This window comes from Falco peregrinus, chromosome 7, assembly GCF_023634155.1.
Source record: "Falco peregrinus isolate bFalPer1 chromosome 7, bFalPer1.pri, whole genome shotgun sequence".
NCBI classification, from domain to species: Eukaryota; Metazoa; Chordata; class Aves; order Falconiformes; family Falconidae; genus Falco; species Falco peregrinus.
In genome coordinates this window covers 83,119,579-83,144,633 of record NC_073727.1, presented here as the reverse complement: position 1 = coordinate 83,144,633, position 25,055 = coordinate 83,119,579, and the positions used below count along the sequence as shown (strand labels likewise).

General features: G+C 36.1%; 1 protein-coding gene across 2 annotated transcripts in view; it reads right to left on the bottom strand.

Moving 5' to 3' along the window:
- Window positions 1-707: 707 nt before the first annotated feature.
- BCKDHB (branched chain keto acid dehydrogenase E1 subunit beta) overlaps window positions 708-25,055 on the bottom strand; it is a 131,841-nt gene continuing 107,493 nt past the window's right edge. For both annotated transcript variants that reach the window (XM_055810236.1, XM_055810237.1), the window contains exons 10-11: window positions 6,742-6,894; window positions 708-1,048 (exon numbers count right to left, since the gene is read on the bottom strand). In XM_055810236.1, coding sequence (XP_055666211.1) covers window positions 6,754-6,894 — 141 coding nt within the window. In that variant the 3' untranslated portion in view covers window positions 708-1,048; window positions 6,742-6,753. The remainder of the gene's footprint in view (window positions 1,049-6,741; window positions 6,895-25,055) is intronic.

Sequence of the window (25,055 nt, the reverse complement as noted above, 5' to 3'; positions counted from 1 at the left end):
GTCCTGGACTGCAGGACAAGAGAGAATAATTTTCACAGTGTCCTTGGCTTGTCATATGGAAAAGGAGGCCATTATTAAAAATTAAGCAAACCTCCACTGAGGTCAGAAGCTCTCAGTCTGAAAGGCTGGACTGCTTTTTGCATTTAGGGATGTTCAGTGCCCTTTATATTAGCACAGGAAAAATAAACATTCAGGTCTAATTTTATAGTACAGTCTTTTTGGTAATTCTGTATTTCTGTGTCCACACCAACAGAAAATGGTATGTGCACTGCCTCTTCTCCCACCACTGGCACGAACATGTCAGGGTACTGTTACCTTTTCTCAACAAATTGGCACATTTTGCACAACTGCTTAGCAGCAGACGCATTCCATATCTAGAAGAAAAATAATTACGTAAAAATATTGCAGCAAGAGGTACTAATGGAGCCTCTCATCAATAGCAACAAAGCAAAAATAATCTCTCCTCCCTTCTCAAGAAAAATGGAGTTTTCGTTTCCTTTGCAGAAAGGAAAATCAGTATTTGGGACTATTTTCCATGAAGCCACTCAGCTAAAATGACAGCTAATGACACTGGTTAAAGGAGGTCTCCGTCAGAGCAGATGCACAAGCTGGTCTGGCTGTCTGAGGTTTATTTTGTTGAAAATACAGTCACATTCATATAATTTCTTTGGGTTTTCTCTAAACAACAACAAAACCAAGAGACAACATGTGCATAATATGTTTTATTGAATAAAATCCTGCTTCTAATATTTACACAGTGAAGCTCAGAGATGTAACCTAGTGAAGCATGGCAATGTGTAGCATTCATACAACATCTGGAATATCTTTGATTACATCTGAAACTACTTATTATAGCAACCACCTGCCCATCACTGATTTCATAATTAAGGAAGATTTGAACTTTCTGAAGAATAGCCAAGATGCATATTAAGGATAGTTGAGTTCAGAGAAAATAGTCTGCTATGTGAATTCCAAACCCATTAGATCTGAGTGAAGTGTCAAGAGTTTTGAAGGCAGCTTCTGTATTCCTCTGTTATTCTTCTCAGCTCTGCAGAAGAAGATGACAAAATAAATTACAAATCTTAAGGCTGAAAGTAGTATCCACAACTTAAGCACACAGCACATTCCATAGTAATCTTACTTTTAAATTTATAATGCCACCTTGACCTCAAGGTGTGTGGACTACGACAAAATACTTCGCATGTATTAAAAACTGTATTAAATTTTAAAAGCCGTCAAGGAACACACAAAAAAATTAGAAATGCTGCAACTGATATCTAGTAAAGGCAACAGTATTTGCCACCATTTACACAAAAACTTTATGAAGTGTCTTCTGTCCCACTCTAGCATGTTAAACAAGTGTTCTGTGTCCTCTTGTTAGACCTCTACTAGACATACTATCAATCTACTATTACAGCGAAGTGGGGTCTTGTAAAAAAAAAAACTATAGTCAATACCCTTCCTGTTTATAGGGTTGTTTTTTTTTAAGGTAACTTAATTATTCCTGATCTTACACGAGTTCTCAGCAAGGGCTGAATGCAAGTATAGACTTGCAACAGCCATATGAAGGCACTAAGTCATAGGACTAGTAGACTGTTATCTTATATTTGGACTACTCACTGGTTGTGAATAAGACATGATTCACTGGCCATTTGCACGTTTTTTGCCATCCAGCAGGAAAACATTATAAACCAGGAATGCTGTGTCCTACTCAAGCCTCCGGAGGTTGTTTATTCTAGTGGGTTACAGACAGTGCACTGTAGAAAGCAGGCAGTCTAGCCTGCAATTTTTGGGATTCTGTGTTGAGAAAAACCTGGTTGTTAGTTTCAGGTTAAAAGAAATGATTTTGCATAGTCCCTCATATTTTATTTACCAAACAGGAACAGAAATGATATTGTTCTTGTGTCTCAAGGTAACCTCTACGAAGCCCTGGCTAGTAACCAGGACTGCAAAGAACAGTTAGTTACTAACCGAAGTATCTACCAGGTCCCTTCCTGTTTCCCAGCACAACTTACTGGTTGAGAAAGGGAAAGCACTGCTGTCATTTGCAAGTCTCTCCTAACTGGAGCACTGGTTCCAAGCAAACTGTATTGGATGTTGAAATATAAATATATGCTTGGAAAGAAAAATAAATTTAAGTTAAACACCCCCATCCCCTAACACCACCTAACCTTTAAACACCAAGGTTAAACTTTCTATAAAATAGTTCCATAATTAAATTCAGTGTGATAACTTCGTATTTTTAGAGACTAAGTTTGTAACAGTAACGGTGTTTCTACATACACACACACCAAGTCATGGAGGTAAACTGTCACCTGGCAGGGACATCTTTAAAAATCAGAATTTTGATACATATGTGCATATGCAAATGTGGTAGAAAAAGCCGCAAAAGCTAATAGAAAAGCACTTGGCTATTTGCCATTTCTACACTACAGCCACCCCTGAATATATTTGTGTATCACAAGAGTATATTTTATAAATTTAGTGGCTGTTTTCTTCTGTTTCTTCTTTTATCTCCTCTCCAAATGAACAGCCCAGATACCATTCCATCTACCCAGGAAATGTATATCTGTCCTAATCTCACTGCTTCTTTTCTCTTTAACTTTTTTCCAATTACAAATAGTTACCTGGAACAGAGCTGCCTACCTGGAAGCTGCTTCTCTTATAGCTAACATAGCCATAAATTTTAGTAACTAAGAAGCTGCTGAAAGTTACAGATTTTGCTCTTGCCTGTCTCATCAGTGAGGTATATGGTATGCATTGTCAAATGTTGTCTTTGAGCTGGAAAACTGTCTGTACTGTCAGTCTCAAGATAAGTAACTACATGTGTGTAAGACACTGTCAACACAGGTTGAATAAAACCAAGCGTACCTTAAGATGAAAGGCTAAGTTTAGAAATGATTGACTGTAGCATCCAGCTGGAGTCCCTGCATTACCCTCAGACACAAAGTAGTAAATTAATTCAGGTGTCTGAGAGGAACATTTCTGAGTATGAGGTGTATTTGTACGCACAGCCACTTTTGCAGAGAGGGCTTTGTTCATTGTTTTTTAAAGATGATGCAGATTTATTCTTTGTTGAGTGAGAAATACTTGTGTGAATAAAGACAGAAAGATTTTGACATACCAGTAACTTAAAGAAAAACATACTGTAACTGGTGAAAATAAGTTTGGAGTTAACATCCCCACGCATTAGTACAGAACCTGCTCCCAGATTTGAAGAGGACTTTCAAACAGAGGTAGACCATGAAACATTATACAACCTGGTGTTAGGCAGTAAGAAAGGGAGGGAATCATATTGCTGCAGACTTCATGAAATGAAGTTGCAGGTAGCTTCTTACTCAAACTAAAGAGATTTCAGGCCATGTTAGAAAGGACAATCTGATATATACCACCTATATATCTGACAATCGCCACTTGGTTTTTTTTCCCACACAGCCTGCCTGAAAGCAACAGATGAAGCAATTTCTAGTAAGTTATTGATTAAGAAGGGAAAAGAAGGTAGCCAGCCATCCCAGCAGTTTGTATCTAACACAAATGTCTTGAAACGTAAACCAAGCAACAATTCAGCCATGTGTGCTGGTTTTGGCTGGGATAGGGTTAATTTTCTTCATGGTAGCTAATATGGGGCTGTGTTTTGGATTTGTGCTGGGAACAGTGTTGAAAATACAGGGTTGTTTTCATTATTGCTGAGCAGGGCTTACACAGCGTCAAGGGCTCTTCTGCTCCTCACCCCACCCCAGCAGCGAGCTGGCCGGGGGTGCACAAAGAGCTGGCAGGGGACACAGCTGGGACAGCTGACCCCAACTGACCAAAGGGGTATTCCATTACCACAGCATGTCATGCTAGAGTATATAAAGCTGGGGGACGAAGAAAGAAGGCGAGGGACAGGGGACGGACATGGATGGACACATCTGGAATTATGGCGTGTACTTTCCAAAAAAAATCCATTACGTGTGATAGAGCCCAGCTTTCCTCGAGATGGCTGAACACCTGCCTGCCGATGGGAAGCAGCAAATGAATACCTTGTTTTGCTTTGCTTGTGTGCATGGCTTTTTCTTTACCTGTTAAACTGTCCTTATCTCAACCCACAAGATTTCTCACTTTCACTATTCTGATTCTCTCCTCCCCATCCCGCCACTGGGGGAGCGAGCAAGTGGCTGTGTGGGGCTCAGTTGCCGGCTGGGCTTAAATCACACCACCAGCTTGGCCATTTCTGTAACTCAAAAGCCAACCCTACATCCCTCTTCACTGCAGGGAACCACTAGTTCCTCTGTCTCTCCAGCAACAGGAGAAGAGATCCAACTTTTCTAACATCCAGAAGACTATGGCTGTGCTCAAATCCACACAAACTGTAACACTGTTTCTTAGAAAAGATACCCCATCTCCCTACACAGGAGGTGGTTTAGGACACATCAACCTCATCAATCTAGACCAATGACAAGTAACGTCACTAATAAATGTTACACCGAGTACAAAAAGAAGCAAATATAAAGCAATCCTTCGACTTCTCAGAAATATAAGTGCACTACCTTACACGCAAACTCTGTGGAGAAGATGGTGGGGTGGAGATCTACTACAACTGCTCTGTCAGGCATGTGAGACCAAATAACTACTTTAGCACAGGGAAAAATAAGGGAATACTCCCCTGAAATGTGCCTTACAACAAGGCTCGTGAAGGTTTCCTCTTAGAAAAACCTTTGAGGAGCTCATTCTGTAACACTAATATCCAGTCATACCAACCAAAAGACGTGGTGTAACGGGCCCCAGCATCTGCACGTTTTCTCAGACAAACCAGAAAGTAGAGTTTTCTCTGTCTTTTACACTGTTTTCCAGACAGCCCCTAATAAACCTGCTCCTTGATATGCTAAATCCACGCTTTCAGCTGGCCAATAACCTCCTCTGAGATCTGTGTCTGGTGCAGTCCACAGGAGAAAGGTAATTATGAATGCGGATAGACTTTTGCACATTTTAGTCCCTATTATCTTCACAGATTTAGAGTGGATTTGCAATGTGTGGGCTGTGTGCAAATTCAATGCAATCTCAGAATCCACTTTTTTCTCCTTGTATCTTCCTCACTTTACCATCCTATGGAGAAATGGGGGTTAAACTAAGTCTCTGAGCTACCAAATGCCCTCAGTTTGTCTCCCTCTCCTTACACAGAGGTAAGAATATTTGGTCCTTTGGTTTCCTTTGGAAAGGAACAGATTAGAGGCTATCCAGCATGGCCTAGCAACTTGCCTCGAAGGGCAGATACCACCCATTCCCTTTAGAAAAGCTTCGCTGAGTTTATTGCAGAGGTGCCAAACAAAAAAGAAAATAATTATTTAATAAGTTTACTTCAACTCAGATAAAAGGCAAGGACAAATGCCAAAAAAAAGAGCATTTACCACATACTCTACAAAAAAAGATCACAACATTCCTCAGTTTAAATCCTAAGGAAATGTGCTGGTGTGTCCATAACAGGTGATTTTGGAGGAATATTTTAAGTGGAACTACATTATTTTTTGAAGACACTGCCTTACTGGTAGCAGTCCCATTTCACATACAGGCACTCCACTATCAGCTATTGAGGGAAACAGAATGAAATGTGCAAAGTTGTCCAGAAAGTAAGTATGCACATAAACAAGATTAATATTAAAGTATTGACAATCTGCTATCACTGGCCCTAAATTCAATTTGCAGTTTAAATTACAGGCAAAATGGACACGAGAGCACCCCTAATACAGGACCCACTTTGCCCCCCCACCTTCAGTGTCAATAAAAATCCCCTGACTGCCTATTACAGGATCTCCTTATTCCAAAGGAAAACAGGCCTGTTGTTTTCTTCTTCTTTTTTTAGTTCAGAAGTACAAGACTTACCGAGACTCAATCTTCAAGAACTAGGCTTCTTGATTCACTTAATTAAAGGAAGTAGAGAATACAATGTGTTGACACATTTCCTATTAAAACTTTGGTCATTAAACACCAGAAGTTTTCCCACAGCAACACACAATACTAAGTCCCAGTTGGCCACTGCACAGTCTAATGCTACTTAGTATTATACTACAATGAAACAAAGACAAAAATTGTAACAGACTGTAATTAATAGACATATAAGTGAAACAATTATTACTTCACAGACTTGGTGCCTGAATGGCCTTGGAAACAGAAATCTTCAAGCATGACGAAATTACATAAAAGATGATAAAGAAAAATTATTTTTAGAGTGAATACTAAACATAAGCCTTATAACTGTATTTGAACAGAACTGTAAGATATTACAGGTACTTCATGTGTTCAGTGCTCCATGCATGTTTGCAATGCAGTGCCTATATCCAGTGTAAAGTGGGCCTTATTAACACACCTCGCAGGACTACAGGTCAGACTGCAGAGTGAAAAATTACAAAATTTAACACTGTGGTTTGCTTATGAAATAACTGTAAGTCTTCTAATATAAATGAAAATATGTTCTGTGCATTACTATTCCTTTCACCTTTCACTTTACATTCTTTTCCCTTCTCAGGATACAAGGGATTTAATTTTCAGGTTGATTAAGCAAGGTAATTAATTTTAAACACTGACTTCAATGGCAGCGCTTAAAATGTTCAGATGCCTTTAAGACTGAAGGCCCAAAGCCATACGAGGCAATTCCTCTTATAAATAAATAACGAAATAAAGAAGTAGTGCTCTAGCCTCAAACCTTGCAATCCCTCTGCCAGAATCCTTACAGGCAAAATGTCAGTATGAGACATTATTTCTCACCTGCACCACTGCTCAGTAGTTAATCATTTTTCGAAGAGCATCATAGCATTTCCATTTGTCTGGGATGTAGAAAGGCTCAAAGATGTGAGGGAAAGGAGTGTCATAGCCACATACTCTTGAAATAGGAGCTTCTAAATTCAAAAAGCATTCCTCCTATTAACAGAAATGCAGAATAAATGTTAGTAAGGCCATTATGTTCAAGAGTCTTGCATCACAAATTGAGGTTGAATGAACTTTGCCAGACTGACAGTCCTGGAAACTCAAACCTTCTATTTATATCACAGTATAAGTAGTCCAGACCAGAACAGTGCTTCCTTTTGCCCAAAGGTCCATATTAAAATAACAACTTGTATTAATGTTATTTTCATTTTCTAAATGTGTGCTGCATTAAATCATAGGCAGGTTATATTTAGCACATCTGTTATACATCTAGACAAGTGCTGCCAAGAAACAATTATTTTAGGAACAAAAGGAGTAAGAGTTTCTTTCCTGTGCCACTTTTAAACATATAGAAAAATTACATAATCAAAGAGTGTGTATTATTTGTTGGATACATAAACATAATATAAAAACTTTTTTGAACACTTATGTTATTAAGACTCTAAGAAGGATTAAGCAGTTATAGAAATTACGAATTTGAACTCAAGTGGATTTGCGTAACTCCAGCCCTTGAGTCAAATCCATGCTCTACACAACACTCCACAACTTGCGTTCTATTCGGAGATCAGATTTGGCAATGACTGTGACTCAACCTAGTAAGGCACAAAATATTACAAATACACAATATTAATCTGAAAGTAACCTGTAAAAATATGTGTAATGTTATCAGCTTTAATAACCAAATAAATACTGAGGTTTCAATCTTCCTACTCTCAAGTAACAGAGCGATGGCATGGACCATAAAAACCTGCAAGCAGTAGATGCAGAAATAACTTTGCCGGATCAAATTGATATTGATGCTAATTATCAGCTCCTTTTCTCCCCATATCTTTAGCATATGTATTTGCTTTCCAGAGCAGAAAAATGAAAAGACAAAACATATCTCCTCCTGGCCTCCCTTTTATGGACTGCAACAACTGAGACATCCTTCCCCTGCACTTGGCTCAGCAAAATGGAAGGTGAAGGATTATCTTCAAGTCCTTTTCCACCAGGCCCACAAGGAAAACAATCAAAGACCTATGCTTTTCTGAAGCAAAGGTGTGAATAATTTCTGACTGATTAACTGATTTGAATACACGTTGCCTTACAGTCCACGGCAGCCTAACTCTTAACTTACTGTGCTTTCTATACACCATGATATTTGGCAGCAAGGAAGGTATCCATAGCACACTGAGATTACCACCTTTTGCTGCAGCTACCACTTCAGCGCATTGTGAAGTGGCCTATTTCTGGAAGACAGATGGAAGTGAGAGAGTCCAAGAAGTTGTGCAATTGCATACAGTGTCATTACATTCAGTAGTGAACTAATTCACCTAGAAAACTTCAGAGTCTGAACAGATCTGAGGTAAAAATATAGGAAATAATATGAAGATTTTTTGAGCTCCATATTCAGGCACTCCTTTGCTTTTGTTTATAAAGCGAAAAATTCACATTAGTACAAAATGCTATGAAGTACTGTGTATAAAATGATGCCCTGCCCCAACCTGCTGACAAAGGTGTTTTTGATATTGATCAGTCCTTGGTTCCCATGTTGTGACTGCCCAATAAGACAAAGCAATAGCTTTTGAACCATCCCAAAACTGACTGCCCAGGCCACCTGTGAAAATGCATTACACCAAAACATACGAGTATATTCTAGACCCACAGCCTTCCAGTACTGCATTGCTGTTGCAGGGTACCCAACACAGGACCACTACCTAGGAGGCACTTTTGGTTTACATCATAATCAGCTCTGCGATAACGGCTCACCACAAATGAAGCTTGGAGAAAAAGTTTGTTAGTTTCATTGAAAATTTACTGCAATATTCCCCACACATTGGGCAACTGTGCAGAGAGCAGCAGTGCAGCTTCAGCAGCCCAAGCAGCTGATAGAGAAACATCAGCTGCAACTGGCAGGCAGAGTGCTAGACGCCCCTGAACGAGCCCCCAGGCCTGGCTGGCAAACCCAAGCCATATAGAATAGTTGCAAGCACGCGGATTTGTTAATGCTTTTGCCATTATGTTTAATTCACAATAAAAATTAAGTCATAAGACTTTCTGAAACTCCACTTAACTTTTTTTTTCCTCAGGGAGAATCAAAAGCAGCTGTTCCAAGCACCCTTTCTGTGGCTGTAAAACTCAGCGATTGCTTTCGGTTTGAACATACCCCTATTGCTCTGAAACTTGGACAGCTTCCAGAGTCACGTGGATTCCCTTGCCTCTGTGAGGAAGTCAGAGAATGATGCTGGGATGATCCGTGTTGTATTGTCAGACACTATCCAAGAATGACAATGCAATAAAGGTGGAAGAACTCTTTAAGTCTGAGCTACTCTCTGCATGTACGTGTACAAACATAGCTCTCTCACTGTTTCTCTGGAGGAAAGGGTGTGGGTTTCCAGATTTTTAACTAAGTTATTGCACTGTATGAGTAAAACATTTCAGAGGCGGAAAGAACAGACCCAAGCCACCGGTCAAATCCATGAGGGAAACTCTGCTTATACATGATCTGACTGAAGTCACCAGTGTCACAAAGTTCCACACCCAAGTGGCTCTGACTGTAATAACGTCACACACATAATTTTGCATTGTAATAGCTTATCATGGAAAAAAATCATTTTCCTTGCAAGCTAATAAAATTAGTATAACAATACACTGAATAAACTGCTAACAGTTTTTAGAGTACCATCATAGAATGCTTTGGGTTTGAAGGGATCACTAAAGATCATACCATCCACCTCCATCCCATTGTAAGATCATCTTACAATGTATTTTTTAATCTTACTGGCCACAGCTAAAGTCATAGATAAATCTTATACACATGTATTTGTTGTTCTGCAGAGGACTGTGAGATTTTTCATGCATACGTTTTACAGATGCAGGTTTGGGTCAGGTGATGCGTTGGTTAGAGAACTCACTGGAGTAAGTCTCAATGGCAATGACCACAGTAACAACAGAAAAGCCACAGATCTGGCAAAATGAAGATGATTCAGTTGACATTATTTCATTTACAGATTTACTGACAATATTTGCAAGAATATTGATAAGAGCAAATAGCAGAGAATAAAAGCTTTTAATATTTTTTAAGAGAATGGAAATGAAGTCATAATCCAGAAGGTAGAGTATAAAGTTATCAGCAGAATCAGGTATTTGAAAACAATAAAGAACATGAATTTTTACTTTATAATGTAGAAGTATTGTAAAGGAGACTAGAGTCTTGATCTTGCTAAGAGCTTAGTAAACACTTGAACTTGGCATCATGGTTCTCATTCAAAACTCATGTTTTTATGACTTTCACCATGATCACAGCAGGATAGCTAGATTTACTCACAGAATCACACTGATACTCCTGCCCTATGCTAAGTATTTGGTCCTCAGAAAGTCACAGATCCACCCATTTTACGCATAAGCAGTCACAGAAAACAAGCTTAAGGAAGTATTTTAATAAAATGATTTAGAAGGAAACTGTTTTCTGGGTGGGGTTTTTTTGTTGTTGTTTTTGTTTTGGGGTTGTTTGTTGGGTTTTTTTGTTTACAAACATGTAAAGTGGTTTGGTAGAAGATACTACTATTCGACCAGACATGCTTTGCATACATCTAGGTATGCAGAAAGTCTTTTGTTAAGACTGGGATCTTTGCTTACAACTACCTGTAATTAGGTTTGGAGCCAGTTTTGTTTAAAATAATAACCTAATAAAATTATTAGGTTTTTTATGGGTCTATTTTATTAGTTTAATTATGGGGCTTTGATTTATTTCTGGAATCAGGTCTGATTTATGGGACAACATATTCAGTTCTTTCCTTTAAATACAAATCAAACCAAACTTTTTCACAGTTACAGAACATGAAATTGCCTGCGTGATGGCATTAACCTAATAACTGTAATCTGAGCAAATGAGATTGTATTCTTCATTAGATGGCACTACACTTCGAAAAATTGTAATTGTTAGCAAGATTTATATACCAATATAAAAAAAAAATATTATACAGTTTATGGATGTATTTCTAACCTTCCCTTTTGAGCTTGAAGAGCGCTGAACTCAAGTGATCAGCCCATCCAATAGCCTACCTTACACAGATTCGTGTTCACACCTGCTAAAAGTTAGACTGCAGGAGAAGCAAGAGCCCACCACATTCCAAATAAGATACTGCCACATCTGCTGTACATTTTGCCAGACTTTTTGCACCTGTGCAGCCACATTGTAGAGAAACACAACCGAGAATATTAATACCCAACATCCAGTCCTTTTTCAGACCAATTAGCAGACATCCGTCTACTACGGCACTTACAAGAGTGATAGAAGATCAATATTTTAAATTAAATGGATTTACTGCATACTGCTTGGCCATATAAGGGCTGGTACTGGCCCAAAGCGCTCTTGCACAATAGGGAAATGGAAGCTTGCTGCCTTCAGTAAGTCCCTGCATATTTCAGAGCGACTGTTTAAACAATCTGACATTGTTCAAAAAAAGACCTTAGGAAAAAACTTTAAAATTAAATTGTTTAGGAAGCAGTAGGCATGTGATTTCGGATTCAGTGTAAAATGTTTTAAATTAAGTTTTGAAAATCAGCATGAAAAAGTCATACTTATTTAGTAGAATATCCACTAACTTCCAAAACTCAACAGAACCAAAAAACTAATTTTCTTAGGAAAAAAATGCTTATAAGGGAACAGATATAGTTATTAGTCTAATATATCCACATTGTCTTAATTTAAAAACATTCAGACAAAACATTAAATTGTTGTTCTTCCTGCTTCCTAACTGCAGAGGTCAAATTCTGGCCTCAGTTATTCAACACGGCCTTTGCTGATTACCTTTACTTGCCTGAATTTCACTCAAAGCCCTCCTGGAAAATACATTCTTATATTCTATAAAGACATTTTAATTGGTCATATTATTTCATCTCAACATTTTGTGTTTAATACACATTTAGGAAGACATTTCAAAAAAACTTGAGAGCACTGTTCTTGAAATTCATAGCAATCATATGTATCACACCCACCACTTCAAAACAATATTATGCCTTGATTTTTAGAACAGATGCTAAAACTGAGGAATTGCTAGAAGTTGCATGATTGTAATTGAAATGCATCCTCTACTACTGTATCCCTCTACTTCCCCAAATTATTATAATCTAGTATGCTAATACAGCAAATTTTATTTTAGCTTTATTTAAGTGTATATTTTACTCTTATCAGAAATTTTGGTACTCATTGCTAAATCAGGGTTCTGAGTGTAAAACCCTTAAAAACATGGACAACTGAGAATTGCAGGCATTTATATATGATAGCTCAAAAAGGATAAAATAAGAAAGCAAATCCATTATTGGGCATTACTGAAAGAAAACACTACTCATCGTTCTGCAACATACAGAAAAATAACGCAATCTGGTCCACAGTTCAGAGGAAGCACTTCTAGGCATCTGGCCAAGAAGAAAACAGTTAAAGAGATTATTGCTCCTGACCTTCCTGTCTCTGAAAGGAATTTCTATCATTCTATATTCATAGTAAACAAGCCTCCATACGCAAACACCTTGATAAGTAACAGTAAATGAGACTATTTAATATGTAACCAGCAAGAGAGACAATTCCAGGCTGACACGTCTCCCCTGTTTTGGTCTTATTGTCTTCCACTACTTTTGGATCTATTTGATTTTTCCCCTCTGACCAACATGAATTAAAATCTGTTAGAAGGAAGTTGTTTGGGGTTTTTTTATATATATATTTTTACATTCTACTACTCTGTGGAATACTTCCTAATTGAGAAACCTGTCCTTTAAAAATCAATTTCTGCAACTTTTTACATCCCAGAGAGGTATGTTTAGCAACACTACAGGTACTAAAAAAAATGAAGAGCTACAAAAGTATCACTTGATTGCAGAGCTGCTGTATGAGAACACTGATTTTACAACTCCTTTTTTCAGTACGGGAATTTACTTTTTGTAGGATGACAAATATAAAGTTGATTTTAAAGACTGACATAAATAGGCTGAATTAAATAGAAATTTTAATATTTCTTCTGGTATTACAGCTATTACAATAAAAAGAAGAATACACATCAGATTAAGATCCATTACACAAGGCAAAATGTAGGAACATTTTTCATGCAATTTTTCATGCAATTTATTTTTCTGTTGACAAGAATACAAAATTTAGACCATGAACTCAAGTGACTACAAAAGCACATATATATTCAAAGAACTTTTATGAGAGAAAACTCTAACCACATTAGAGTTTCATTTTCTGTTCTGATATTTTTATTCTGATTTATTTGTCTGTTGTCATAAATTAAAACATGGGGCTCAAACAGTTAAGAAAACTTACTCCATAATGATTTGTGGATGAGTGTTACACTTACATTATCTATTACTTTCCCATATGAATCTTCAACTGTAAGCTACCTACTGTTGTAAAAATGAGATTAACCCTGCTGTAGGTTAATAATGATCATGACTGTCTCTTTTCCAACTAAAACTATTTTTTAAATAAAGCTTAGATAAAGACTTTCAAATGAAGCTTTCCAAAGAAGTAGTCGATCAAACCCCATTTTATAAAAGGTGGATTTCATGCAATAAATCAGACAATAAATACAAATTAAAGGTCATCTTCTTTGGTTTCTGCTTATAAAAAAAAAAAAAAAAAAAAGTCTAATTTGAACAGCTTGCTTACAGTAACAGGAAAGTCAAATATCTGCAGTTCTCATATGTCTCACAATTGTAGTACAGTACTTTCTTGACAGCTGCAAGCACCAAATGCTACAAATCTTAAAACATAATTTGCTTTGACAACATATATATGCTACATTCTTATGAACAGTCATTTCTATGAGCTATGTAAATACTGCAAACCCATGAGATATTTTCAAGTTGAGATATGTATACATATATCTTTTTTTTGAGAGAACATTTTTTTCCAACAGCTTAGCCATTTTCATCTTAACATAATTTTATGAATTTCTTCCTGATGGTTACAATAGTGATACAATTTTTCCTCAGAGAACTCTGCAGTTACATGCTACAAACATTTAACTTCTATCAAAGTTGAGATCACTTTAAACCAATCCTTTTATAACGTAGCACAGCATGTAATGATTAATTTTATTTGTTACCAATGCTTTAAATTTACATACAGGGAAATACTTCTCTGCTAAAATTATTTATCATTGCTGCACAGATAATATTTGTACTTACAAAATACATCAGCAATTAAAAAATGAAGAAGCAGTTAGGGGGAAAATTGTTCTGTGTAATCCCCATTGTCTTGTTACCTCTAAAAAGCAATTAATGGTAAATATTGTCTTTATCGTACTGAACCACATAAAACATAGAGATGAAGTCAAAGTTACTATATCAAAGATAAAGTACTTCAACATAAAATAAAATTATTTCCAAATAATTCACATCTCCCTTAAAACCATCATGCTAAAATAAGAATTCGCTTCAGCTATATTTAATCACAAGCATAGAAAATATTGGCAGTGAATGTATTTCTGACCACAGCACTTTTAGAATGCAGATATATACAACACAACATTTTAAGAGCAATACTTAATCCTGTTTTAATACTTAAACACTTTAATACTTAAACCTCGTTAAAATTATCGATGAGATGTTGCGTTATGATACTCATCTCAAATTAAAAAAAATTTAAAAAATAGCAACTATGGGGTGGCTATGCACCAGCAGCAGCCTTGTAAGCCAATGCCGTTAATATGGGTTCTTTTCTGTTATGTGAAAGAATTCACACATTGATTAAAATATTACATGAACGTTTTCTGAAAAAATCAGTATCTATGGCATCCCATATGTTATTTTTCTGTAATCCTGGATACTCTGTTGACCTTCATTGCAGATATGTATTTGCATATTTAGCTCCTGGCACTTCATTAGCTGATGAAAGTAATGACACTGAAAGGATGTTTATGTTGCGTATTTTTCCACACCACTTGCCAATTTCTTTATATTAAAAAATAACCAATATACTCTATGAAGCTCATTACTCCCATTTCACAGAAAGGAATGTGCATAATTAGACAAGTAAAACAAACGAGGCTGATGGCTTTATTGTCGCTTGCCTCTAGGAGTTGTGAAAGAGGATTTGACCAGAAATTCAGGACAGACTCCTCACTATGAGCTAGATTTCACTTTTAAAATCTACACACATTATTTGGGGGCAGTCACACCTTTTGTACATCACTTAAACTGCAATGAACTGCTTACAGGCAGAATAACATTACTGCTTATGAAATATTTACAGTGAGTTTAAAAGGTTCTGCAATTTCCAAAAGGGAGAACTGAAACTAACTTCCTTAGCTTCAGTATTTTGTGGCTGATGGGCAACACCAAGTGACATGTTTATCTAGCTTAGATTTTACAGCGGGTCTCATCATCACTATTCATTTACATAACATAACCCCATTATACACTGAAGACTTTTATACAGACTCAAGAATATTTTATTTCTTACTTATTTTATATCTGAGAGCTTCATTAGTCGCATTGCGTAAAACAGCACCAGCTATCTTAGCAGCAGCTGCCCGATGCAGTGAAGTTCTCCTTCACACACGTCTTTGAAGACAGCCTTCCAATTTTATTTTGGCTAGCTTCACAAATCAACAGAACAATCTTCAGCAACCCAATGCAAAACTGATACTGTTTGTTAAATTCTTTTTATCAAGTTTACAACACAACCAGCCCAACAAACATTCATAGTAACAGCATTAAATCGAAGCTGTTGGGATTAGAGCCTTGGTCACCGGCTTGGTTGTCTTAGCAGTAGAACTGCACAAAAAATATCAGCACTTCATTCCCAAGGTACTTACAAAACAACCTCCCCCCACAAAACAAACAACATTTACAAAGCAAAATCTTCCAGTTACATCAAACAGCTTATACCTCCCACAAGAGAAGGCAAACAAATAAAACGTCATTTTCATTTCTCCCCATCCCCACGTTTTATGCAAAAAGGCTAAGACTTTCCATGAAACCTTTACACAATTTAAATCCAACCTGGTGGAGTCTAGGACTAGAATTGAAATTATTCAGTTCAGGATGACACACTGAAACAAGTAAAGTTCTTCCCAGCAAATTTAAAATTTGCTTTGTTTAGGGCATGAGGTGCAGCAGCCAGCATAAAACTCTTCTCCATAAAATGAATGGCACAAGAAAGATACACTTGAGAGGATGCAGCAGGACTTTGAGGTTATTAGAATATGCTGCTGCCTTAAATGAACCAGAACAACGGTCTTAGGCAAGGAAGGTTTTTTTGATATTTCATTGTAATCTACTAGATGATCACTTCCCATCTTTTCACTACAAGTAGTAGAAATACTGTCTTTTCCTAGAAAATTATGGCTACACAGTATCTGAAGCAACCTAAGGTCTTTCCTACAAATTACATATGCTACACATTATATACCCAAAATAGGACAAAATTCTTCACAGAGAAGTTATTTACTCCACAGAGTAGCAAACAACTTTACAGCATGCTCACAGTGAATTATGTTATTCTATAGGATTCCAAGTTTACTGTGCACTTTCTTGAAGTGGCAATTATGAATATTTGCACCAGGACCCACATATTTTCTAAAAGCATGCCCTAAGCCCCACAGAAAGTTAGAATGATTTCCCAGGCCCACGAGCATCTCAGGATACTTGCTTTATTTAGTTACTTGGCATTACTAACTTAGCTGTTCAGTCAATGATCCTGAGAACTGTTACACATCTGTTAACACGTGAATAATCCACATTAAATCAATGGAAGCAAGAGCCTGCATAAAATTATTCTTATGTGAAAACGTTTGCATATCACAAGTCATTTTTCCACATGAATGAGTAATATAATAAATGTTTGTTGAGTTTTTAAAGTGAGGATCATCCTCCTACTAATTACATCCTACACCTTTTAATCACAAAGCTAGGAATATCCTACCAATATAATCAGGTCATCATTTATCACCAACCATTCTAATTACTTATTTAAGTATTTTGCAAAAACATGTCCTGGTTAAGCTCAGCATGCCAGATGTGACTAGATGGATTTGCTGCTAAGAGTTTTAAATAGCCAGTGAGTGGTAACTTTATTTTTACAGCTGTTTAGGCAGCTGAGAGATTCTTGCAAAGACAGCCTTGTCAATCTACATATCTGGCATGTTAAAATCCTCACAGAAGTATTTCACTCAACACAGACTAATGAAATTTGAAGGATATGCAATTTTAACTGCTGCTATCAAACGATTTAAAACAGCATATTTCCCTTTTTATACCAAAATGTTCGCATTCTGCGACAGCACAGTGAGAACGATGCTGTCACTCTGACTGACCATCAGCAAAGGCTTCTCCAACGCAAACCCACAGCTTGGCCAGGCACCCAGGGAGAGGCAAGTACAAAGGAAGTATCTCATCCACCCATGAAAAATTTGGGGCTTACCTAGTATTTTTTCACAGCATCTTTTAACATTATCATCTTTGTAAAATGGACTCAGAGCAGAGGGGAAGTATTAGATTACTTGACACAGGTGTATAAGGAATTCTATAGTGTATTCTTTCAACCAAACTGCCATTTTACTTACATATTTAATTTACAGGAAGGTGCTGGATGATTCAAACCCACAGGTAGACGAATTCTAGTGCAAAGTTTCAATTTGTGTATTAAATATCCTCTCATGTAATGGCAGAAGTAACATTTAGGAAAGCTGACTGGTAAGTACAGAGAGGTAATTTTTATTCTGCAGAAAAAGTGTAAAAATTTTAATGGAGTGAAATGCAATGACGTTTTACAGAATGTATAAATGTTTATGCAAAAAAATACTCGGAAACACTGAATGAACCATATGGGAGCTTTTGGGTACAGGCTGACTTAAAACGCATGAAAGAATTATTTCCACATACAAACTTCAAATTTTTATACCAAGTTATGCCCAACTTTCTTAAAATAATTAGATTTTCTTCCTTCCTGGAGTTGTACTTTTTTTTGGTAGTTTTGATCATTTTTCACTACATTTCCTAAATTACTCTTCACATGGGCTACATTGCTATTCCACTGTAATGAAAAATTCCCAACAAAACAAAAAAATCAAGAATAAACCAAAGCCTCTAAGAAAATGAAAAAAATAATAGTTTATTAATTTTTCCAGCTATAAAAAGTTAATGCAACACTGTTACAAAAGACCAAGAAATGTACTGCAAATGAAACACTTTCATTTTAAAATATTTAATAGAACTATCTAAAGAGTTAGCACTACATCTCTTAATTTAAAAACTGGTCTAAAAATGAAGACCAGGAACAGTATATTTCAGAGGTTACGAAATTTTGTTTACCTTTATCCCCAAATTAACAATTCAACATTATTGACCTGATTTTGAAGTGTCAATGAGCTGCATGTATAAGAAGAAATGCATAGGATCTGTGAAATATCCACCAACATTTCAGAACAGAAATACAGGTAACAGAAGTAATTATTTTTATACAATAGAGAAATATAATGAAGAAATATAATGGTAGAAGTTAACTGTACGCTTTAGGAGACTCACTGAAGTTTTCATTGGATTAAGCCCAAGTATTTAACTTGGTTTATGTTTTATGACTCTTTCAATATGTCTCACACTTAAAATGATTATATGAACTTTACTTTTACACTAAATCAATTATGAAATTTTAACTTTCACTCCATTAATGAATTTTCTGCTTTATAGCCAAAACTATAATTTTTTTATGTAACCTAATCTGTCTCCTCCACCATTATCAATTGTAAAGCAAATTTCTCCGTGAAGAAACAGAATTAAAAGTAAAATACCTACACAGCTGCATTACAATTAAGCACCTGGTATAATTTTCTTCTTTTCAGTTATACACTGTTAGCACTAAAAGTACAGTTGTCGTGCATGAAATGTAAAAATAAGCTATTAGTAATATTGCAAAAAGGAAATTGCAACCCAGTTCAAGCTGAGATTTTCTTTTCCCCCTATATGACTGCTAAACAGTAAAAATCAAAATGTTTCCCTCATATACGTAAGTTAGGAAGTTCTTTCTCAGTTTATTCCATAAGCAAGATTTTTGCTGTGATTCATCTATCAACACAAGCTGCATTCTGCAGGAGTGGAGATCGCTAACAAATGGCATTCGGTATCATAAATACAAAATAGAACTAGAGTACAAATGGAGATTATTTTACTATTTACAAGGTCTGATTCGTGAAGCTAATTAGTAAACAGCAATCTTCATCTCCCTCTTTAAAAAAAATAAATATATCCACAGAAGAATTACAGGTCTCTAGGTCAGCTGATTTTTTCAACATTTAACACATACTTTGAAGCACATGAGGGTTCTTGTTTTGCCCTGTTATCTAGCACACAAGAGACTGCAATACATGATATACAGGAGGAAGCATACAGAGAGAAACCTAAAAGCAGAATTCTGTGTAAGTCTGAGCTTTTATTTAGGTCCATTTCCTTTGCTGGTGGCTAAACCCACTGTTGTTTAAATCACTTACAAAGTAAGTATTTACTGTTTCTACCGTAAGCGTCTCTCCAAATGCCCTTTTTATCTCCATATGTCTTTTATCCATCTGCATGACGTTGGTGTATACAACTGAGCAGAAGGTAACTGGTACTGCTATACTAGCTCTTCCTCTTTTCCTCTTTTGCCCAACTAATAAGATATAAGCTTATCTAAAAAAAAAAAAAAAAAAAAAAGTTATTAGTTCCTAGCTATGTAACCTCGTACTTGACCCGATTAGACTGCACTCTGTTTCCAAGACCCTCAATATCATCCAGGTTCATTACAAGGTTCAAATTTTTACTGTATCAACAACAGACTGACTTCATGAGTCATAAATTCTACTTTTTCCAACTAAGAAATTAAAGAGAGTGTTAAAATTTAACCAAGTCTTAAGAACTTAAGAAACACTACTAGTAGCCTCTTTACAATATGGTAACATTTTTGAAAGCCCAACATACTAAGATCTCATCACCATGTATACTTTATAGTTCTCATATTGTCAAGATATTGTAATGTCAGGATCTAATTTGTCAGGTTAATCTGGCACAACATACATTGCTATATAAAGCTCAGCAAATTCAGTAACAAATTAAGTTTCAAAAAACATCAGCCTGACATAATTTTTAATCAGAATACAATAACTGAAGAAAATTAGTACTTTATGTTTTTAAGAGGGAATTCAGAGCTATGAAGATGGAAAACCAGTGCTGAGAAAGAACGAGCTGGTACTCAAGCTGTTATGAGGCCTTTCTCACTGTATTTGGTGACTACACTAATTCTGGATTTTTCACATGTCAGTCGGTAGAAATACAGTCAACCAATTCTGCTAACAACTATAAAAATCCTGCAGACACTGCAGACATGGGTTTATATCACTGAAGATCCAGCTTTAAGTGTTTGACATTGTACTTTGTCTTGATCAAGACAAGAAACATGCTCTCAAATGTCTTCTTTTGTGGTTGGTAAAAAAAAAAAAAGCCAAAGAAACAAACCTCACATGTAACACATTATTTTCATGGTTTGTATCTGCTATGAATTCAGGGATACTCCAGAAATTGTGGGGTTTGTTGTCTGCATAGTTTCCTATCTATCATAACATCGGTATTATTCTGAATGCTCTACAAAAACAGAGGTTTAACCAGCTTTCTCTGAGCAGTGTATAATTTTTCAAGATATTTCTACTTATTTTAGTGGTCACCACAAATTGTATAGAGAAAGAAAAGCTTAGCTTTTAGTGGTTAATAAACAACTTCAGCCTAGAAGAACCTTTAACCAAACAAAGCAACGGCAGAGTTTTAACGTAGCATGGTGACCAAAGCATGCTGAAATTCAACTTGCTGCTATGCAGTTTTCTTATTGTATATAATGATTTCTAATAGCCAAACACCTTTTGAAGGTTTTCTTACTTACTTAAAATAACTTTTATAAATTATTAGTGTTTGCATCTCAAAAAGACAGTTTTCATTTTTTTTTCTGATTTCCCTCCCCCCCCCCAAAAAAAAAGAGGAATATAAAATGTGTCTGAATTTCACAGCTCTAACCACTGTTAAAATACTCTTCTCTGTGCTGTTACATTTCATGTTACATTTGTCAGCTTCTCTGAGAACAGTAAAAACTATTAAGACAGACTTTTTTTCCTTTACTCTGGGACTTTCTTTCAGGATGGGTCATTTCAGAGGGTGTGAGTGGTTTTAATTAAGTCAACTTCAGAATATTACTATGGCAATGGAGAACTAATAAATCTGATCAACAGGAGAATAAAGATATAAGCTGTTAAAAATTTAAAAAGTAAATACTTTTTGAAGTGAACTGACTCAACTGAAAAACCTCAAAGTATTTCATATAAAAACCAAAAGCAAATCAAGACTTCAATACTATTCTTAAAAAAAATACAAAAAAGATATGGTGGTTTAGAATACAGTTTGCAAGACAACTGCAATCTACCTTGCAGACAGACTGCTAACACTGCAAAACAGATGAGCAGCTTTCAGGTGGATAATCCCAACTGCCACGTATCTGCACTGACAGACTAGAGGCTGGATGTCCAATGCTGTTTATGTTCTTGTAAGGAAGATAAAGGAAAATAGTTATTTTAGGAGACATTCAACAGGATCATTAATTCTCAGTTGCTGCTGAAAAGTTTCAAATCTTTCTATAGGGAGATTTACTCTAAAATTAAATGTGACACTCTGAAGATGTTTGCTCTTAATGACTACGAAGAAGGCCTAGAGTGAATGGATTGGAGACTTAATTTTTATATTAATCCTACCTGAGTAATTATGAAGAAAAATTAAAATCCATGCCACCTCATTGCAATGGCTGTCTTTATACAGGTAGCTGCAAAGATGAGAGAAACGCTCACAGTTTAATGGAACTATTGTGGAAGCTATTTAATACCAAACTGGACCAGTACAAAACCTGTAGTACCTAGCGAGAGTGCCCATTGATAACAGCGAAAGAGACAATATTACTTTAAAAATCCATCCATATTTCCCTCTCTTTTCAGTCCTTACCAGCTGCCAAAGGTAGTAAAATCTTTATGGACATAAAATACAGGACGATATATGTTGTCAGTACACAGATGGTAAATTTTCAGATCTTTTAAGTTTCTTGACCTGCTGGAGTTCAAAGTTGGTATAATATCCAGCCTTAAAGGTGAGTGAAGACTGCAACTAATTAAACACATTACAAATGAAAACAAATGTCATTCATTAGATGACTTGGTAACATCTGAAGTTGCTCCTATAAATTCATTTCAGCACGTTTCAGGTTAACCCATTGGCTTCTCAAATTTGGCTATTAATGGAAATTACCATTCGTTAAGAACAGAATCCAGTTAGACAGTATTTCTTACCTTCTACAAGTAATGAATGTATCCAAATACAGAAACTGACACGGAAAGAGGTCTAAAAGAACACACTGATCCACACTCACACGGCTGCACCTCTATAACCTGTATATAATGTTACATGCAATATTTACAAACAGATGTTTCCATCCAGTAGCTCAAAACTCCCTATGAAAATGGGAATCTTCCTACTCAAAGCTAAATCTGAGAACTTCTAACATTAAAGAATAGTAAAAGATTCTATATAACTTTTACACAGATGGAAATACTCACATTTAGTCACTTAATCCTATCACGCTTATTTATATGAGAAATCCTTTTCTTAGAATTCTGAATATAGAAAGTTATTAAATACATAAAGATCAGAGGATTTTGCCTCAAAGGAAATTAGATTTCTCTATCTTAGTTTAACCAAGCAGAATTCCTCTAAAAGGAAGTTGTTAAAATGGTCTCGGAAATGCAACATCAATGATGTAATATCTTTTTTGAATAATACTGGATTGCTTCTTCTGTTTTACTTATCAGGTTCCCTGCTCATCTGAAGCATTCTCAATACATTCTGAAGATAAACTGCTTATCTGAAGCATTCTGAATAAAATGGAACAATTCGCTGAGTCAACACACAACAATATATGGTGTTAAACCCCATATTTCCAAGACATTTTTCCCCTTTCACTTCCGCCCTTTGAGACTGAATACAGCGTAACTCCACCAATATTTTTATTAGCATATAATCACATTAATTCCATCAACATCAATATCCATTGCTGTTGACTCAGACATGTATACTGCAGACTTGATCTTAACACCTATAGTATACACAAAAATATTCAGCGTTAGCTTTTTATACTCAATATTTTTTATTCTCAGCCAAATGGCATTCTCAAAGTAAGACAGTGGCCAGGCCAGGGAGAATCTGACATTTGGAACCTAATCCCCAGGTAGGGTAGCTGCAGCTATTCTGCAGCAAACAAATAAAAAATAAACAAACAAGGACTACCCTGTTCACTACAGAAAGACTAATTTTTGAAGCATACATATGAATAGAATACAGAACCGCCCTGATCACTAGCTACAGAGAGGGGTACAATTGGTAAGAGGAACATACTTGTGGCACCCCAAAAGCTGCAGTGCCACCAAGCAGTGAAGAAGTGAACACAAGTGTAACACTTCTGCCCCATGGCCAGGATGCTCACCTCAGGGAGGGCAGCTCCTGAATTCCTGTTCCTCCTCATGCATACATTTTATCCGATGGCTGCAAACGCAAAACAGAGAAACAGCCCATGGAAGAAATGCAAATTTTCAATCAAGAACATCAAGTTTGTCAGACACTCCACCTGGAAAGAGGGAACTACTTGTGATACTCAGTAAAACTGCAAAAAGATTTAACACTGATGTCTGACAGAACAATTTTGTGAAAAAATCCCCAGCCAGTCCTAAAAAGAGGTACTTTATCTTTTTTACTAAAGGATGAAAGTGTTGTATTTAATTAGCTTCCTGCCTGGCTGAACTAATAGGTTTGCAGAGACTAAATGCCATCAGCCCCAAAGCAGAGGAACTGGATGGTCATTCCTCCTCCAGGTCCTCAGTGGTTTTTGTCTGCAGCCTTTCCCTACTGTTGTTGTCTTGGATGTAGCCATGACTTACAGACACATTTAAATGTAAGAGCCTGCATATCTTTTACAGTTCACCTTAAAGAAAAATACTGAAACTATGTTAGGCAAAGAGACAGATACATTATATTTCTACTCGAGTACTTCAGAAACAAAATGCGATGCTTGTTTCTCTTGAATAACACCAGTCAATGCTAGCCACCCAAGGGGCCTTCCAGGATTTAATTACCGAAACTTGGGCTTGCAGATAACTTCTTTTCTGTGACAATGCTGAACAGTGTAAGTTTGACTGTATTCAGAGCAGCAGCCAATCTTAAAATACTTTAGGATTCATCCATCTCAGCTGTCCAACAAAAGCATGGAGCTTTCACATTATAATGCAGGATTTAAGGAGTGGGTTTTTTCTGCTGGGTTTTTTTTTTTTTTTCCCCTTAAGTTTTTGCAGGAACACCACGTGAGTTGTCTTTGGACTCATAAACCCAAAAGCTGTTTCTTGTATGCTTTCTGGATTTCACTGTTAGCAGTATTTCTGCTTCCTGATGGAACATCTTAGGTCTGAGGTTTCATGATTCAAGGCAATTATATTATAAAAATTGAATGTTAAAACAATTCATTTACACATAGTTTATATTGCTCCAAACATTTTATACACCGAGATCAGATAATAAAGCACATAGAACTAGACTTGTGATTCAGCTTCAGCTAGCAGACAATTCACATTCAGTAAATTGTTTCAAAATAAGATGACTGCATTTCATCTTACAGTTTGCATATTTTTGTATTTATAATATTATACCCTAATGTTTGGGGGTTTTTTGCACTGAATTGATTACATCACTTGGCAAAAGTATGAATGTAGCCCCATGAAGTTTCCACTGTATTATTCAAAACTATGAACAGTTGTAGAAGGGAAATTTTACTTTACTTGAAAAAAAATAAAATAAAAAACACCCTAAGCATACAGAGTTCCAGATACAATACCATAATTAATACAGTAATTTTTATATAAGGAAAACTCTGGTTTCAGGTTTACAATGTACTGATCAGTGTTTTTTAAAAATCAAAAATTATGGGTTTTTTTCTGAACAGTTAACACTAATATGTTCAACAATTTTCTGATCTTTAGAATTAATACTCTGTTAAAGATAAACAAATCAATTTAGTATAGGAAGAAAATATTTAAAATTACAGTCCTGTATTTAAGTTCTGTATTTATGTT